The sequence below is a fragment of the Myotis daubentonii genome, chromosome 18, assembly GCF_963259705.1.
Source record: "Myotis daubentonii chromosome 18, mMyoDau2.1, whole genome shotgun sequence".
NCBI lineage: Eukaryota > Metazoa > Chordata > Mammalia > Chiroptera > Vespertilionidae > Myotis > Myotis daubentonii.
The window spans coordinates 11,320,669-11,339,330 of record NC_081857.1 but is presented as its reverse complement, the minus strand read 5'-3'; the positions used below and the strand labels follow the sequence as shown (position 1 = coordinate 11,339,330).

Here is an 18,662-nt window from a genome sequence, read left to right as displayed (position 1 = left end):
TACATGGAAATGTCCATTCCTTTTATAACAGAATAACTTTAAATCCTTGCTAATTTGATAGATAAAATACTATTTCATTGTCTTAATTAGATTACTAGTACATTTTTAAGCTTTTTAAAGTATTATCCTCTTGAGCTTCCTTTTTGTGAATTATCTGTTTGGGTTCTTTGCCCATTTACTGTTTGGAATCATATTTTCTCACGTTTTATATGAGCTTTATATAGCAGGTATATTAACTTTAACTTTTCATATTATGATTATTTTAAAATTTATTTATGATGTATTTGATATAGAGCTATTTTAAAAAAAGGTTTTTTTTTTTGTAAAATCCAGCTATCTTTTTTTCATAGGCACTGTCTAAACAATTGAATGATACACATAATGAACTTAATGATATAAAACAGAAGGTCCAAGATACTAATTTGGAGGTTAACAAGCTAAAAATTACATTAAAGTCTGAAGTACGTATATATATTTTTCCCCTCTTTGCTAATGATACCCTAAGAGTGTTCACTAAACTTATTGATCAGTTCTACTCATGGGGAGAGCTGAATCGAGCCTTCCTTTCACACATACCGTATTTTAGGGTTGACAATGATGGGTTGACAATGGTGGGTTGACTATATATGTCCAGAAAGAAGCAAAGACATCTTGAAAGAGGAGAGAAGAGAAGACCAAAAGGCAGTTTCACTGTTTCTCTGTCGTTGCCTATCTTGGACCCAGGCTGCCCTGGCTGCTCTGAACAGACACAAAGAAAGGGTAAAATGTGGCTTCTTAGTTGCCACAAGGAAGGGGCACTAAATGGTTAAAGGGCAGGAGAGACGTTTTACGGCAATTATTTTTCATCACTTGAACTTTGAACCTATATCACCTAGTCACAAAACTAAATTTAACATAAAAATGAGTTCCTATCTTTGAGGAATCCTAGTTGTTATTGGGGAGACTGTACATCCATACCTAATTACATAAAGTTATAAGGCCATTTTAAGAAAATGACCTAAATAATAAGTGCTACAGAAACTTAAAGAGAGTAAAGATAGATATGGGTTATATTTAGTTATTGTATATTGTACCATGTACCTCCCAAGTACCTACTCTATATACAACTGTAATTTTAAGTAAAATGGAAAATACCCATCAGGTCCCTACTGGCACATTTGGAGTATCTGAATCTTGAAAGCCAAAACAGTAGTTTGGCTTGTTAACATATTAACAGTCTTCACATTAGTCAAGGTACATCAGGTCACAAGGTGGCGATATTAACTGACTTTCAGCCAGACTCACGACTTATTATATTTGTGAGAATTTAAATCTGTTTTGAAAGCCTTACAGAGTGGGATGTTGTTTGGTTATTTTATTTAGACCACTGTTTTTGATCGGGGAATGAACTGTTTGTTAACAGTAGGAAAGAAGGAGATCCAGTGCCTTTTAAATTAATTACCAAAATTATAAAATACTTTTTAGAATTGGCCAAACCATACTACTAAAATATGTTTTTAAATATAGCTTCAAAATTATTACTCAACATAGTATATTATTTGTGGAGTTGTTTTCTTCTAGAAATAAAATCCTACTTTAGTCAAGATGACATGTTAGAACTTTTAAGGTTTTAAAAATGTGATTCTATACCCAATATATACCAGGATGTATATTTATGAATTGTGTTTATTGACATAGGTTTGATATTGGTACTTCTGAGCTATTTAAGGCAAGTTATTAGAACAGTGAGTAAAAATGGATCATAGAACAGTCCATGATGAAGAAAATTAAGGCTGGGGTACTGAATTAAAAGAAGGATTCAGACAGGAAATGCACTAAGTCAAGAAAATTATCAGAAGTTGATGCTTAAGATATGCAGGCAGTCAGAAGCTCTGTAGCCAATACAACTCATAAAGTTGTCAGGAACAAGGGAACAGATAGATACAAATGGCCAGGCCAAGGCAGAAGCAAATATAAGAACACTAGAGGCCTGATTAACAAATTTGTGCACAGGTAGAGTCTGGCCGGCCTGCCCTGATGGGGGCCATCAGGCTGGGCTGGCAGGGGGGCGGGGACATGGGAGGTTGGCCCACTGGGCCAGCCAGGGGTGGAGCTGCAGGAGGTCAGCCATCCCCGCCCCCAATCAGGGTTGGGGGAGCCAATGGCAGCCCCTGATCAGGCCCATTGGTCGTTCTGGTCATTCCATCGTTCTGGTTGCTTGGCTTTTATATATAGAGATATTCATCTAGGTCCTGGGCAGATCCTGATCCCACTCCCTTTTGTTAATTACAGGAGGACCAGTTTTCTAAATTGAGAGGGTAGGTAGGTGGGATTGCTCAAGGTCATGATTCTCATGGCAAGCAAATTCCCAATAACCTGGCAAATAATGTTTAATTATATATTTTACATCTTTTTAAAATATTTTTTTTATTGATTTCAGAGAGGAAGGGAAAGAGAGACAGAAGCATCAATGATGAGAGAGAATCATTGATTGGCTACCTTCTGCACTCCCCCCACTGGGGACCGAGCCTGCAACCCAGGCATGTGCCCTGACTGGGAATCGAACCGTTGACCTCCTGGTTCATAGGTTGATGCTCAATCACTGAGCAACCCGGCCGGGCCATTTTATATCTTTTAAAGTAATACCTAAGATTTGCTTTTCAGGAATGTGAGAACTGGCAAAAGATGGGCCAACTCCCAAAAGCCAATGAAGATGCTAAAAACTTGGAAAATAAGGCTGAGCAAGCAGAGTCAGATAACAATACCTTCAACTTAGAACTTATCTCTAAAAAGGTAGATACCCTCAATAGAGAGGTCGAGCAGGTGAGTTTGGGAAAATGTGCTTGTAGTACATCTTGCATCACATTTAAGAGTTTTGTTTGGCTTTCCATAAATTAAATATATAAGCAAACACTTAATACGACTTAAGTATACTGTGAATGTAGCCTGGTAACTGTTCTTGTACCCACTCTGGTTCTCCTGTAATCTGCCACCTGCCCTACAACGAGAACAATCTGTAGTACGTATTAAAATTAGTAACTATTTCAAACATACCAAAAAAGTGCAAAAACAGGTAATATCAAACACATGCTTCTGCCCTCCTCCCAAGCTTAAGGATGCTACATTTTTCCTTATTTGCTTCAAGTCTCTCTTTATTTAAAGAAACAAAACATTACAAGATCCAACTCCTCATCTTTCCCCTTCTCCTTCCCTCACAGCTAGTGTGTATAAGGTTCCTGTCAGTTGTAGAACTTGTTTGCATATGTTTATACTTTTCTACATATCTATCACCCACAGGTAATGAATAATGTATGCTTTAAGTTTTTAAAAAGTGATAAAGTACTATAGCAATCCATTTGCAACTTGCATTTTTTGCTCAGTATTATAATTTTGAAGTTTATTTTGATACAGTGTACATCTAAACAATTGCATCTATATTCACTGTATAAATATTTCTTTTTAAAATGTATTATATTGAAGGAAATGTCAGATTCCTCTTTTATGAATTTTCTCTCAATTTTCTGGAACAAATTTTCTTAAACTCTATTTTTCTATTAAGTTGTTTATCTTTTCATACTGATTTAAAAGAACTATACATATTCTTTATAATAATCCTTTTAAAGATATTAACAGTTATCTTCTCCTTTTCACTGTGCTTGCAATATAAATAGAAGCTTTAAATTCTTGTGCTGCTGGAATTAGTCAACTTTTTACCCTATGTCTTCTTTAAGAAATTCTTACTATCCCAAGACCAGGAAGATATTTTCTTACATTATCATATAAAAGTTCTGAAAGTATGTGAAATTTTGCCCTTCACATTTAAATCTTTAATTTACTTGAGATTGATTTTGTATATAGTTTATCTATTATGGCTGTAGTCTTTTCCTGATTGCTGAGTATAAACCATGCATCTTTGTGTGTGTGTGTGTTTGCGCGCGCGTGCTTCTTTTTTTAAATTTATTTTTATTGTTGACACTATTCCAGATGTCCCTATCTCCGCTCCCACCCCCCTTGCCCACCTCCATCCATCCCCAGTCCTCCATTTCCTCTGGCCATCACCACACTGTTGTTTGTCTATGGGTTATGCATGTTTTTTGACAAATCCCTTTACCTTCTTTCATCTAATCCTCCCAGCCCCATCCTTCTGACAGCTTTAAGACTGTTCCATGTATCCATGCCTCTGTTTCTATTTTGTTCGTAAGTTGTGAGATCATACATTTGTCTTTCTCTGACTAATATTTCACTTAGCATAACAATCTCCAGGTCCATCCATGCCGTCACAAAAGGTAAGACTTCCTCTTTTATGGTTGCATAGTTTTCCCTGGTGTAAATGTACCAGAGCTTTTTTATCCACTGATTTATTGATGGGCATGTGGGCTGTTTCCAGATCTTGGCTATTGTAGATAATGCTGCTATGAACATTGGGGTACATATACTCTTTCATATTGGTGTTTAAGTAGATTATATTCCCAGAAGTGGGATCACTGTGTCAAAAGGCAGTACCATTTTTAAAGTTTGAGGAAACTCCATATTGTTTTCCACAGTGGCTGGACCAGTCTGCATTCCCACCTACAGTGCACTACGGTTCTTTTTTCTCCGCATCCTCGCCAGCACTTGTCATTTGTTGATTTGTTGATTCTGGCAGACGTGAGGTGACATCTCATTGTGGTTTTAATTTGCATTTCTCTAGTGATTAGTGATGTTGAGCATTTTTTCATGTCTCTTGGCCATCTGTATTTCCTCTTTGGAGAAGTGTCCACTTAGGTCCTTTACCCATTTTTTAAATTGATTGCCTTCCTGGTGTTGAGTTGTAGAAGTTCTTTATGTATTTGGACTTCTACAGCTCAACACTAGGAAGTCCTTTATCACATGTCCCATTGGCAAAATGTTTTCCCATATAGTGGGTTTCCCTTTCAATTTGTTAAGGGTTGCTTTTGCTGTGCAGAAGCTTTTTAGTTCAATATAGTCCCACTTGTTTATTATTTCCCTTGCTCAGTGAGACATATCAGCAAAAATATTGCTATGAAAGATGTCTGATATTTTACTGCCAATGTTTTCTTCTAGAATTTATATGGTTTCATAACTAACATTTAAGTCTTATCCATCCTGAGCTTATTCTTTGTGTACGGTGTAAGTTGGTAGTCTGGTTTCATTTTTATGCATGTGCCTAATTTTCCCAACAATTATTGATGAAATTGTCTTTATCCAATTGTATGCTCTTGCCTCCTTTTTCAAATATTAGTTGACCATAAAGGCATGGGTTGATTTCTGGGCTCTCTGTTCTGTTCCATTTATCTATATGCCTATTATGATGCCTGTACTAGGCTGCTTTTTTGAATTCTAGCCCAAATATTTATTAACATTTTAATCATAGTTTCCATATATTTATTCCTCTGTGTTTTGACCTTTATTTTATTCTTCCCTCTTAAGCTCTATTAGTCTGTTCTTAGATATATTCATTAATTTTTCACCTTTATGACTACTTTTTCTTTCTTTCTAGAAGTACTATTTGAGTTCTTCATATCTACTTTCCAATTTTTCTTTAATGTCTTTTAAACTGTTTTTTTTTAAAGTCTTCACTGAGGATATTTTTCCATTGATTTTTAGAGAGAGTCGAAGAGAGAGGGAAAGACAGAGAGAAATATCGATCTGAGAGAAATACATCTATTGGTTGCCTCCTGCCAAACCTTGATCAGGGCCTGGGCCGGGGAGGAGCCTGCAACCGAGTTATGTGCCCTGGACTGGAATCCAACCCAGGAACCTTCAGTTCTCAGACCAACGCTCTATCCACTGAGCTAGGGCTTTTCAATGTTTAAGCATGTTCATTTGCTTCCTGCTCTGGGTTAGTTTTCTCATTTTGGGCATGTGAGAATTTTTCTTCCTTGCAAGCACATTTATGAATTACAGAAATAATATTTTGTTTTATTTTTATCTTAGCCTTTAAGAGAAGGTTTTCCTCTTAATCAACTAACTTACTTAGAACTGGAAACATACAGAGTAATCTTTTCAAAACACAAAACTGATTGCATCACCTCCTTCTTTTAAGACCTTTCAGTGGATAAACACCTAATTTTTAGAGTAGCTTTCTGTCTTGTAAGTTTTGTATACCTTTTCAGTTGTATCCCCTATCACTCTTCCCAGTGGTCTCTAAGCTCCAGCCATACTAACCTTGTCTCTGTTCTTGGAGTATGTCATTTCCCCTCTTTCTACACACTCCCTCCAAAGCTTTGCACTTAGCATTCCTGACTTGAAAAGTGGCTCTCCCCGCAGTGCACACGGTATATGGTATATCTACTCACCTTTTAGATCTCATTCAGCTCAACTGCCATTTACTCAGGAAAACCTTTTCTGACTTCCCTGCTTCTCTCAGTTTAGGTCACTTTCCTTTCTTTATACACGTTTTGCTCTAGAAGTAGTTGCTTAATATGGATTAATATATTCACCTGTGTGATTATTTGACTGATGCATGTATGACCCCTTCATTGTCTGAAAGTTTTATGAGAGCAGAGATCATTTTGCTTACCCATTGGATATGCATTTAGGTACATTTACTGGAACACAGAATATATTCAATAAATAAAGAATGGATGGATAAATGGGTGGTTGGGTAAATGGATGAATAGAAAATTATTTTAAGAATGAGTGAGAAATAGAGTGAGTGAGGCAGGAAGGGAAGGGAAAGGTAGGAGTGAATTGTGACTAAATAATTTATTCCAGGAGAAATTTTTTTGAGCATAAAAGGAGTTGTAAAAGCAGGAAAATGTCTTTATTTGCCTCTCAGTTTTGTTATTTGCCTCTCAGTTTTGTTCTTCACATAATAGCAAATACTTCTCCGTAGGTGACAGTATACCTTACACAGACTTTTTATTTTCCTCTGAAAAGGTGCTAATTATCTTGAATGTTTGAAAGTGTTTATATAACTTGAATCTCATATTACCATTTTAAAAACATACTCTTGCTTTTCATAATATGGATATGTTTTTAATTTATATTTGCCCAGAGTCTTTTTTCCTTGGTATTATTAAGTACTAAAGTGGTATCAGCCCTCATTTTATGATATTATAGCTGATATCAACATGTTTTTCAAGAATTAGAAAATGAGTATTGTGCATGAAATACTGGCAAATGTTTTGTCACTTTGTTTTTTAAAAACAACAATAATATTTATATTACAGAATAATTGAAACTGGCAAATATAGACAGAACTGTAGACCAAGCATGTATATATCTCTACCAACTTTGGGACTGAGACTTATAAATGGGAAAAGTTATTTTCCAAGTATGACAGTTGATCACTTTACTCAGAGATTTTATATAGAGAAATGTGAAACCTCAAATTACGTTTCCCATAGTGTTTTGGACATATATTACTACCTATAGCATCTAAAATTCCTTATACTGTAAGTGTAGGTTCATTTAAAAATTGCCCCATTTTGTGTTTCATATCGTAGTCTTTTTCCAAGTTAAAAAATAATGTGGTTTTTGTAGCACTTGAATGCAGAAAGGTCTTACAAGTCCCAGATTTGTACCTTACATAAGTCTCTTGTGAAGATGGAAGAGGAGCTGCAGAAGGTTCAGTTAGAAAAGGTGTCTGCCCTTGCAGACTTGTCTTCCACAAGGGAACTTTGTATTAAACTTGACTCAAGCAAAGAAATTCTTAATCGACAGCTGGTTGCCAAAGATCAAGAAATTGAAATGGTATGTAATGCATTAAAAATTTTCATATTTCTGTTACTATAAAATTATTATAAGTTTATAAAGCAAGTTTTTAAAAATAAAATATTACATCAAGCCATGCCTTTCATCTTTAGATTCTATTTTTTAAGTCCAAGAGATTAATTTGACAGCTGTATTTGAACAATTCAAGTACAAAACAGAAATCCTCCTTTGAATATTTAATTTTATATTTACTTTTAGCCAGAAGAATTATAAAACACATTTACATACCAATCAGCTAAAAACTCATGAGGTTGAGGTTTATCCAGCTAAGTTATAACTTTAATGACATTCTTTTAAGCTAAATTTATTTACTAATTGGGTTCTTTTGAACTGTAATTCAGTTGATTATATCTACATGTCCCTGAAATTGTGCTTGCTGCTGTGAATATGCTGTGACTGTAACCTGCAAAAGATACAGGCTCCTGCCCTCAAGGAACTTTCAGTATTGACATGCAAGTAATTTGGGATGAAAGTTATACTAATAAATACTTGAGGTTTCAGACAGGGAGTTCCTATTTAGCCTGTGGCTGTTGGAAGGAGTTCACAAGGAAGTGCTAAGGAATGTAGAAGAGATGAAGCATTTCCTTCAGAGGGAACAACAACATAGGGAATATATGGAGGTAAAAAGGAATTCTTCAGTGAATAGTAAGTAATTTTCCATGCCAGTGTGGCATGCCTGGGAGGAAATGGCTGGAGAGATGCATCTAGACCAGTGGTTCTCAACCTTCTGGCTCTTTAAATGCAGTTCCTCATGTTGTGACCCAACCATAAAATTATTTTCATTGCTACTTCATAACTGTAATGTTGCTACTGTTATGAATTGTAATGTAAATATCTGATATGCAGTATGGTCTTAGGCGACCTCTGTGAAAAGGTCCTTCGACCGCCATAGTGGTCGCGACCCACAGGTTGAGAACCGCTGATCTAGAGAGCTAAATGGAGACCAGATCCTAAAGGAATATATATATATATATATACAAGTTGCATAGTGTAATTGAAGCATCAACAAATTTTGGTCACATTTACATTTCTGTTATTATCAAATCCTATTGAAATTTTAGTTTTGTTAGTCTACTGTTCGTTAGGAGGATATGTGGCATTTGAGAATCATGTAGCTGGTTCCTGTCAGAATGCATTGTTAATATTTTATTAATGAGGCATATGCCAGTATTGTCAAACTCACCTTAAATTATTTTTTATTTCAGCAAGAACATTTTTTTTAGCAATAACATTTTAATGATGAAAATAACTCATGAATAGATATTCACTGTAAAAATTCAAATGCTATGTCCTTAATTTTTCTTTAAAAACACTTTTTACCTGGCATTTTCAAATGGGAAAAGTAATGCATTTTATAATAACTGAAACACATATTATTTTTTAGTTTTCATCCTTCATTTTTTAAATAATAGCTATCCTAATGGGTAAGTTGTCAGGCTAATTCTCATTGTATTTTAAAATGCTTCTGGCATACATTTTTTGCCTTGAAAATCTATATATGTTTATCCCCATAATCTATAATTTTCAGGGCAGAGACCATCATACTTATCTTTGTATTTCTTTAGCTATACTATGCATGTAGGAGCACAAATACTTTTTACAAAAATTTATTGGGGTGACATTGTTTATTAAAATTTTATAGGTTTTCTGTATTTATACTTGGAGAGTTTTTTTATCATAAATTCATACTGGATTTTATAAAAAGCTTTTTATGCATCTCTTGATAAGATCATGTTGTTTTTATCCTTCATTTTATTTATGTGGTATATCAGGTTTATTGATTTGCGGATATTGTACCAACCTTGCATTCCTAGTATAACTCCCACTTGATAATGTTTTATGATTTTTTAGTATATTGATGAGTTCAGTTTGCTAATATTTTGGTGAAGATTTTAGCATCTATGTTCATCAGGGATGTTGGCCTTTAATTTTCCTTTTATATAGTTTTTGGAATTAAGATCATTCTGGCCTCCTAAAATGAACTTGGGAATCTTCCCTTCTCATGAATTTATGGAATATAGTTGGAAAAGGATAGTGTTATTTTTTATGAAATGTTTGGTAAAATTCAACCATGAAGGCATCTAGTCCAGGACTTTTGTTTGTTGGGAGTTTTTGATTATTGCTTCAATTTTGCTAGTTATAATTTTGGAAGATTGTATGTTTTTAGGATTTTATCCATTTCATCCAGTTTGTCCAACTTGTTTGCATATAGTTGCTCATAATATTTTCTAACATTCCTTTGTATTTCTTTGGTGTTAATTTTCTCTTCTTTCATTTCTAATTTTATTTGGATTCTTTTTTTTTTTCTTATTAAGTCTGGTTTGTTAATCTTATTTATCTTTTCAAAGAACCAGCTCTTGGTTTTATTTATCTCTTGTATTTTTCTCTCTATTTTGTTTCTTTCTGAACCTTATATTCCTTTCCTTCTACTCACTGTGTGCTTTGTTCATTATTCTTTTTCAAGTTCCTTTAAGTGTAAAGTTAGATTGTTTATTTGAGCTTTTTCTTATTTCTTGAGACAAGCCTGTAATGCTATGAATTTCTCTCTTTGGACTGCTTTCACTGTGTCCCATAGATTTAGGTTGTTGTGTTCTCATCTTCATTTATTTCAAGGTATTTTTTAAAATTTCTTCCTTGATATCATTGTTAGCCAATTGTTTAGTAACATGTTATTTAGCCTCCATGTCTTTGTGTATTTTTCAGTTTTTTTCTTGTGATCGATTTCTAGTTTCATACCACCACTGTGGACAGAATAGATGTTTACTATGAGTTTAATCTTCTCAAATCTATTGAGTCTTATGTTTTTTTGTACTAACATGTGGTCTACCCTTGAAAATGTTCCATATGTGCTTGAAAAGAATGTATATTCTGTTGCTTTGTGGTAAAATGTTCTAAAGATATCAATTGAATCTATCTGATCTAGTGTGTCATTTAAGGTGTCGGTTTCCTCGTTGATTTTCTATCTGCAAAATTTATCCATTGTATTGTTAGATATCATTTTCTAGTCTAGAAACTTCTTTTTGTATCTACCTTCCCTTCCCCCAATAATTTAATTTTTATTAAATTCTTTATTCTTAGAGTTTTATCTTTTCATATTTTACTTTTTAAGTGCATATATAATTTATTATAATGTGCATTATGAGGTAATTATAGGGGTGTTTTTAAAATAAATAGTAATCTCTGGTTTATTTCCTTTTGAAGAAACTTTGGCTTACAGAATGTATTCCAGGTTCAAGATAACCTTCGAAAAATGAAGCTTTCCATGGGTTTATGCAAGAGAGAGAATGTGTAATGACCTCTTATCTTCCTTAACAATGGAGTGCAATGGCATTTCATAAGGTGTTAGGTGTTTGTAACTCGCCTCAGTACAAAGTAGTAGTCACAGTATTACCATGTCAGTCTTACAGAAGTCTATAATAATAAAAGCGTAATATGCTAATTAGACCAGATGAAGCCGGGGCTGTGAGGGAAGTGGGGGGGAGGGGGGGCGGGGACAGAGGGAATCTCAGGTCCTGGGTGCCAGAGGGAAGCCACTGCTGCAGCAGGGGAAGGAAGGCCTACTCTTGCACAAATTTCGTTCATCTGGCCTCTAGTATATAAAAAAATACCAGAGCTGGAAATGGAAATTGTTTGTAGTTTGGGATTAATAACTCATTACTTATTAATGAATTTTCTGATAAAAGAGTTGGGGAAAGTGATACTGTGTGTGTATATCTGGTAAGGACGACAATATTTCTAATCAAAAAATTAAAAGGGGTTGTTAGTTTATAACAGAATACAAAAATTTTATAAGTCTCTGATAATCAACCAGTTAAGTGAATGAATGGGAGTAAGTATAGATATATTCCTATTGTACAGATGGAGAATGAGTTAGATTATGCTCATTCTGAACTAGAACTCCTCAGGAGTCAGATGACAAATGAGAGAATCTCCATACAGAATCTAGAAGCTTTGCTGGTGACCAATCAAGACAAAGAATATCAGTCTCAGATAGCACTTCAAGAAAAAGAATCTGAAATTCAGCTTCTTAAAGAACACCTTTGTTTGGCAGAAAATAAAATGTGAGTTTGTTCATGATATAATAACAAAGTTATATATCTTTAATTTTTGGTACTTTATAGATTAGTAGAATTTTAAAGCTGGAATTTACACAATTTAATAAAACATCCATAATCTGCCATTAATTAAACTAAAGATCAGAAATACTGTGATTTGACCAAGATTTAGTACTTATTTACATTATATGTTTAGCTAAATTTATTTAAATTTAAGTTTGACCATCTCTGTTGATTATTTCCAATAGAGCTTTGGCTATAATAGAATGTCTGATCTAAAAATATTGCCTTTAGGAAATATTATAACCAGATTAGACACAAAAACACTTTTGAAACCAGAAATTGTTTTCTATTTATGGACCCACCTGATATTGCTAACTAACCTTTCCATTTGTCACACAGTCTTTCCTTATGTACCTATCCTTGTACATACTAAGTACCTGGAAGAATTCCTGCATTCACTAAATATTGAAGACTTCCCTTAGAGCAGTGGTTCTCAACCTTCTGGCCCTTTAAATACAGTTCCTCATGTTGTGACCCAACCATAAAATTATTTTCGTTGCTACTTCATAACTGTAATGTTGCTGTTATAAATTGTAATGTAAATATCTGATATGCAGGATGGTCTTAGGCGACCCCTGTGAAAGGGTCGTTTGACTGCCAAAGGGGTCGCGACCCACAGGTTGAGAACCGCTGGCTTAGAGCATTGATTTTGGCTTTAGTTATTTTCCTTTTTATTGAATTTATTGGGGTGACATGGTTAACAAAATATACAGGTTTCAGGTGCACAATTCTATCACACATAATCTGTACTCTCTATTGTGTGTTCACCACCCTAAGTCAAGTCTCTGTCAATCACTGTTTATCCCCCCCTATACTCTCTCCCACCTACCCTGACCCCAGCCACCTCTCCCAGGCAATCACCACACTTTTGTGGATGCCCTTTGGGCTGCTGCTGCTTTATAATCCCTGGCACCATTAGCCACTTACTCCATGACCTTGGCTGGAAGTTTGGGTAGAAATGCCTGCCTGGATAGTGAATGTTCTGTTATTAAAATTGGTCGCCACTCACAAAAAGTTGGAGACTTTTAGTCCCTGTTCTTATCTATCTCATCTATAACACTTTTTCATCCAGACTCAATTCTGCCTTTCTGTCTGAGTTGGGACCTGGGGGAGGATAGGAATCAGCTCATAGGAGCCCCTGACTAAGCAAAATCTGCAAAGCCAAAGCCAGTTTTCCTCAGAAACTGTTTTCAGGTATAGCAGCTGTCATTGAATCATTCTTTTTAGTCAGTGCAGCTGGGTTGTTGTGGTATCTTCAATGGGTTATGCAAAACCACTTTCTCAAGCTGGTAGGTGGAACTCTGCCTTAGTGAAGTATGCCAAAACTTCACCTTAAAGGGTACATTCTATTTTAGACTGGCTGATAAGTCATATCACTTAGAACTGGTAAACATGATCAACTTTTGTGTTCGTAGCCTCTAAGTTTAGATATTTGCAGTCTAGAATGCAGTCCTGGGAGTGAGCAGAAAGGATAGAGCATTCTGTATAAGCAGCATTAATCTCCATCATTATCTTCCTAAAGATAGTGTGCCTTGTTACAGGGGTTGTGTGGCATTGTTTAGTCCTAAAGAAGATCCTGTTACATTGAAGAGAGTGTGTACAGGTATATAAAACTCTTGGTTAATTTAATATATATAACATCATAATAGTCATGGTGCTAACAAATTCCAGTTTTGATTGGTTGTACAATTTGCATATAATACTTCAAAGTACTTTTATAAAAAATAATTTGCAGTAAATAAATAATCTAGATAGATAATAGATAATATTACTTAATGTAAACGCAGGGAAACTGATATAGAGGAGTTTTAACTGATTGAATGTGACTGGCTCAGCTTAAGCTTTCCAAGTAGGCTCCTTTGTGCAGTTAGTACATCTAAAATTGGCAATACCTCCACAAAAACTACAATTTGGCTTGGATCCAGAAGAGAAAACGTTGCCACTATGGTTCAGTGTACCCTAAGAGTCCCAGGCATATTTTAAGTCAGTCTTACATTCTTTTACACAGGGCCATCCAGAGCAGAGATGTGGCCCAGTTCAGGAATGTTGTAACGCAACTGGAAGCCGACTTAGACATCACCAAAAGACAGCTAGGGACCGAGCGCTTTGAATGGTAAGCTCTGCAGTATTTAACCTGAGAAGCATTGCTTCTTAGATAACAACAGGTAATCCCGTGAGGGTTGAATTGATCTTCGGTTTTAGCACAGTCTTGGGAATGTCTCTGAATAGGAAGTTTAAAAACTTCTATTTTAAACTTTTTTATGTTAGGGAGAGAGCTGTGCAAGAACTTCGCTGCCAGAATTACTCCCTCAGTGCTTATCATTTGAGTCCTACAATAAAGCCAAATACAAAATGTCATTCACCGGAACGTGATCACCACTGATCTGACCGAGGCCTGGAGCGATCACTAGAAGGGTGAGTGGTTTAAAGATCCGTTCTGTGGGGAGCATATAGCAGTATATACAGTGAATATTTCACTGTGTGAAGGAAACTCAACAACAGTCTATCATTAATGGTATTATTTAAACACGATTAGTTATGTTCATATAAAAATATTTTGATAGTTTTACATAAATATTCTAAAGTGAAAGATCACTACTTTATTTACATAAAAATTGAAAAATCTGATAGTCTATTGATTTCTACACCAATTTTAAAATTTAATTTATAAATTAAATTTATTAACTAATGAGTAAAATATTGGTTTTTTTGTTGCTAGTTCATGTTTTTTATTAACCCATATACAATTCCTTGTCTGCTGGTTTGTTGAAGCAATAGGTCAGACAGCATTTGCCACAATGATGTGTCCAAGTGGCCGGCCATGGAAACTCCGGCACCACGTTCCTCTGAGGGGCACTCCCGATGATTTAACCATCGGCATAGTTGCTCAACCCCAGATGTCCCCAAAATGTTTCACAATTTCTCACCTATGAAACTACAATAAGCAGACCAAGTATTTTTTTTTTTTAATTCAGGATTTGTTTTCAACTTTCTTCTTATACCCATATACTGCCTTAGTGCCCAAGCCTTGTGGGCATATAGTTAAATATTGTGTTTATAAATTACTTGGATTAATTTTTTTTCTCTGTGGGTATCGTTTGTATATATTTGAAATTACATTAGATTTGTTACGATTTGCTTCCGTTTTTCATTTTTTCCCTTTAGTTTTTAAGTTTGTAGATTAATCAAAAGTCAAAACTCTGCAAAGTAAAACTCAGTGTCACTCCCCTGTATACTTTCAAAAAAAAAGTTCTTATTGATTTTAGAGAGACAGGCATCAATGATGAAAATTATCAGCTGCCTCTTGCACGCCCCCTACTGGGGATCCAGCCCACGACATGGAAATGTGCCCTGACCAGGAATTGTAAATGGTTTGACACTCAATCACTGAGCCTCATGGGCCAGGCTCTCCTACACTGGGAAGGGCTTTTTTTTATGTTTTGGTTCCATTTTCAATATCTAGTGTTAATTGCATAGTGAATAGAGAATATTGTTTATAATATTTCTATTTTATGGAAACTACTGATGTATTCTTTATACTTAATAGTTTTTGTGAACAGTTCATGTGCACTTAAGATATATTATTCTCAGGGTATAGTGTATATGTATGTAGAAGATTCACCTTTTAATTTTCATTTAACTTTTTTATATTTTTGTCCACTTAACCTGTTTTATAAGAATGGTGTTTTAAAATCTCTAAGGCTGTTTTCTTATTGTATCTCCTATAGATTTTGTTTTATGTAGATGGCTTGTGGTTTTATTTGTTGCATAGATATTCTGAGCTATCATATCTTCATTGTGGAGTGTGGTACTTTTATGAAGTGGTCTTTTCTGACACATTTAATTTCAGGAGGTCATTTGCTTTGTTATTTGAGTTACAACTCCTGTTTCCTTATTGTCTTCATTTGCTTGGTAAATCTTTGTCCAGTTTTTTACTTTTAGCTTTTTGAATCACTGCAATTTAAGTATCTTATATGTAGTATGGATTTATGTTTTGCTTTATGAGCCATTTTAAATGATTTTTCTAAAAAATAGACAAGTTCCTTCACATTACTGAGAGGACTATTAAATTTGGTCTCAACTCTGTCATATCAAAATTGTGTTTATTTTTAAAATATATTGTTATATTTTAAACAAATTCAGGGAGAGAGAGATAGAAAGGTCAATTAGAGAGAATCATTGATCACCTGCCTCCTGCACGCCCCACACTGGGAATTGAGCCTACAGCCAGACATGTGCCCTGACCAGGAATGGAACCATGACTTTCTGGTTCATATGTTGATGCTCAACTACTGAGCAACACCAGACGAGTGACAATGTTTATTAGGTGACATTTACTGTATTTCTTAATTTGTTTATTTTTCTTTGCTTTTGAACATTTCTTTTGATATTCAGGAAGGTATGTTTTATTAGGTTAATACTTCCAATAGTGTCCCTAACCCTTTTTCCTTTTTATTGTATTGGGATGACATTGGTTAATAACATTATATAGGTGTCAGGTGTACAATCACCACCCCAAGTCAAGTTTCCATACATCACCATTTATGCCCAAATACCCTCTTCTATTTCCCTAAATCTCCCTTTCCCTCTGGTAATTGCCATACTTTCGTCTGGCTATAAGGGTTTTTTTTCTTTTTTAATCCCTTCACTTTTTTAACCAGTCCTGCAACCCCACTCTCCTCAGACAGCTGTCAGTCTATTTTTGTTAGTTTATTTTGTTCATTACACATATGATTGGAATCATATGGTACTTGTTTTTCTCTGACCAGCTTATTTCACTTAGCATAATGCTTTTTTTCCCTTTCTTTCTTTCTTTCTTTCTTTCTTTTTTTTTTTTTTTTTTTACAGCTGAGGAGTATTCCATTGTTTTAATGTAACACAGCTTTTTATCCACTCATCCACTAATGGATATTTGGGCTGTCCCTAGATCTTGGCTATTATAAATAATGCTGCTATGAACATAGGGGTGAATATATTCTGATTGTTGTTCTTGGATTCTTAGGATATATTCCCAGAAGTGGGATTGCTGGGTCATAAGGCAGTTCCATTTTTAACTTTGAGGAAACTCCATAATGTTTTCCAAATGGTGGCACCAATTTGCATACAACCAACAGTGCACAAGCGTTCCCTTTCTCCACATCCTTGCCAACACTTGTTTGCTGCTTTACTGACAGCCATTCTGACAGGTGCGAGTTGATTATCTCATTGTGGATTTAATTTGAATTTCTTTGCTTAATGACATTGAGCATCTTTTCATATCTATTGGTCACTTGTACGTCCTCACTGGTGAACATGTTCTCCCCTTCAGTGGGCTTGTCTTTCCATTTTGCTGTGCAAAATCTTTTTAGTTGATTTTTTTCGTTTCCCTTGCCTAAGAAGTTATGTCAAAAAAAAAAAAGTTTGCTAAGAGAAATATCTGATATTTTACTATGGTTCCTTCTATTTTTTGTGGTTTTGAGTCTTAAATGTCTTTAATCCATTTTGAGTTTATTCTTCTTCTATAGGGAGTAAAAAGTGGTCTAATTTCATTTTTAGCATGTATCCAGTTTTCCCAGTACCATTTATTGAAGCGACTAACTTTACCCCATTGTATATTTTTACCTTCTTTGTCATAGGTTAACTGACTACATATATATGCTGTGGGCTTATTTCTGGAATCTCTGTTCATTGATTTATGTTTTAGTTTTTATGCCATCTTGGTTACCATAGCCTTACAGTGTATTTTGATATCTGGTGACATGACACCTCCAACTTTGCTCTCCTTCTTAAGATTGCTTTGGTTCTTTGGGTTTTTTGTTATTCCATATAAGTTTAAAAATTTTTTTTCCTAGGTCTCTGAAAAAAAATGCCATTGGTATTTTTATATGGATTGCATTGAATCAACACATTGTTTTTGGTATTATGGACATTTAAAAAATGTTTATTCATTCTATCCATAAGCATGGTATATGCTACATTTATTTTTATCATTTTCAATTTCTCTGAGTGTCTTAATTTTTTTGAGTACAAAATTCCTTGGTTAAACTTATTTCTAGGTATTTTTTTAAAAAATTTGTTTAGTGTAGATTTCCCCTTTGTTCTTTTCCCCACTGACAACCCCCCCTCCTCCCCCAGCTTTCACCACACTACTGTCTGTGTCCATGGGCTAGGCCAGTGATGGCGAACCTTTTGAGCTAGGCGTGTCAGCATTTTGAAAAACCCTAACTTAACTCTGGTGCCCTGTCACATATAGAAATTTTTTGATATTTGCAACCATAGTAAAACAAAGATTTATATTTTCGATATTTTTTTTATATATTTAAATGCCATTTAACAAAGAAAAATCAACCAAAAAAATGAGTTTGCGTGTCACCTCTGACATGCATGTCATAGGTTTGCCATCACTGGGCTAGGCACATAAATCCTTTGGTTAATCTCTTCTCACTCAACCCTGCCTTCCCACTGAGATTCAACAGTCTGTTGTTAATCCTCACCTGAGGATATTTTTAGGAAGAGTGGAAGGGAGAAAGACGTCCATTGGTCGCCTCCTGCACACCCAGACCAGGGCTGGGGAACCTGCAACCGAGGTGCATGCCTTTGACCGGAATCGAACCTGGGACCCTTCAGTCCACGAGTTGAAGCTTTATCCACTGAGTCAAACTGGCTAGGGAAATGCTTCTATGTCTGTGGATCTATTTTGTTCATCAGCTTCCGCATATGAAAGAGATTAAATTTAAAATAGTTCACGTCTGCATGTAGAGCAGTGAACTATTTTAAATTTAATCTTGGCCACTACTCCCTTTAGAAAATAGGGTATACCTAGAGTTGGAAAGGGCTCATCATGGTCCATGATTTGTTGCAGAACCT

The 18,662-nt window shown here is 35.1% G+C and overlaps 1 protein-coding gene across 1 annotated transcript in view; it reads left to right on the top strand.

Moving 5' to 3' along the window:
* LOC132221092 (testis-specific gene 10 protein-like) overlaps positions 1-14,235 on the top strand; it is a 38,880-nt gene extending 24,645 nt beyond the window's left edge. Inside the window, 6 exon segments of the mRNA XM_059675018.1 lie at positions 351-461; positions 2,644-2,802; positions 7,468-7,677; positions 11,557-11,759; positions 13,825-13,929; positions 14,085-14,235. Of these exon segments, the coding sequence (XP_059531001.1) occupies positions 351-461; positions 2,644-2,802; positions 7,468-7,677; positions 11,557-11,759; positions 13,825-13,929; positions 14,085-14,235 (939 nt within the window).
* Positions 14,236-18,662: the final 4,427 nt, after the last annotated feature.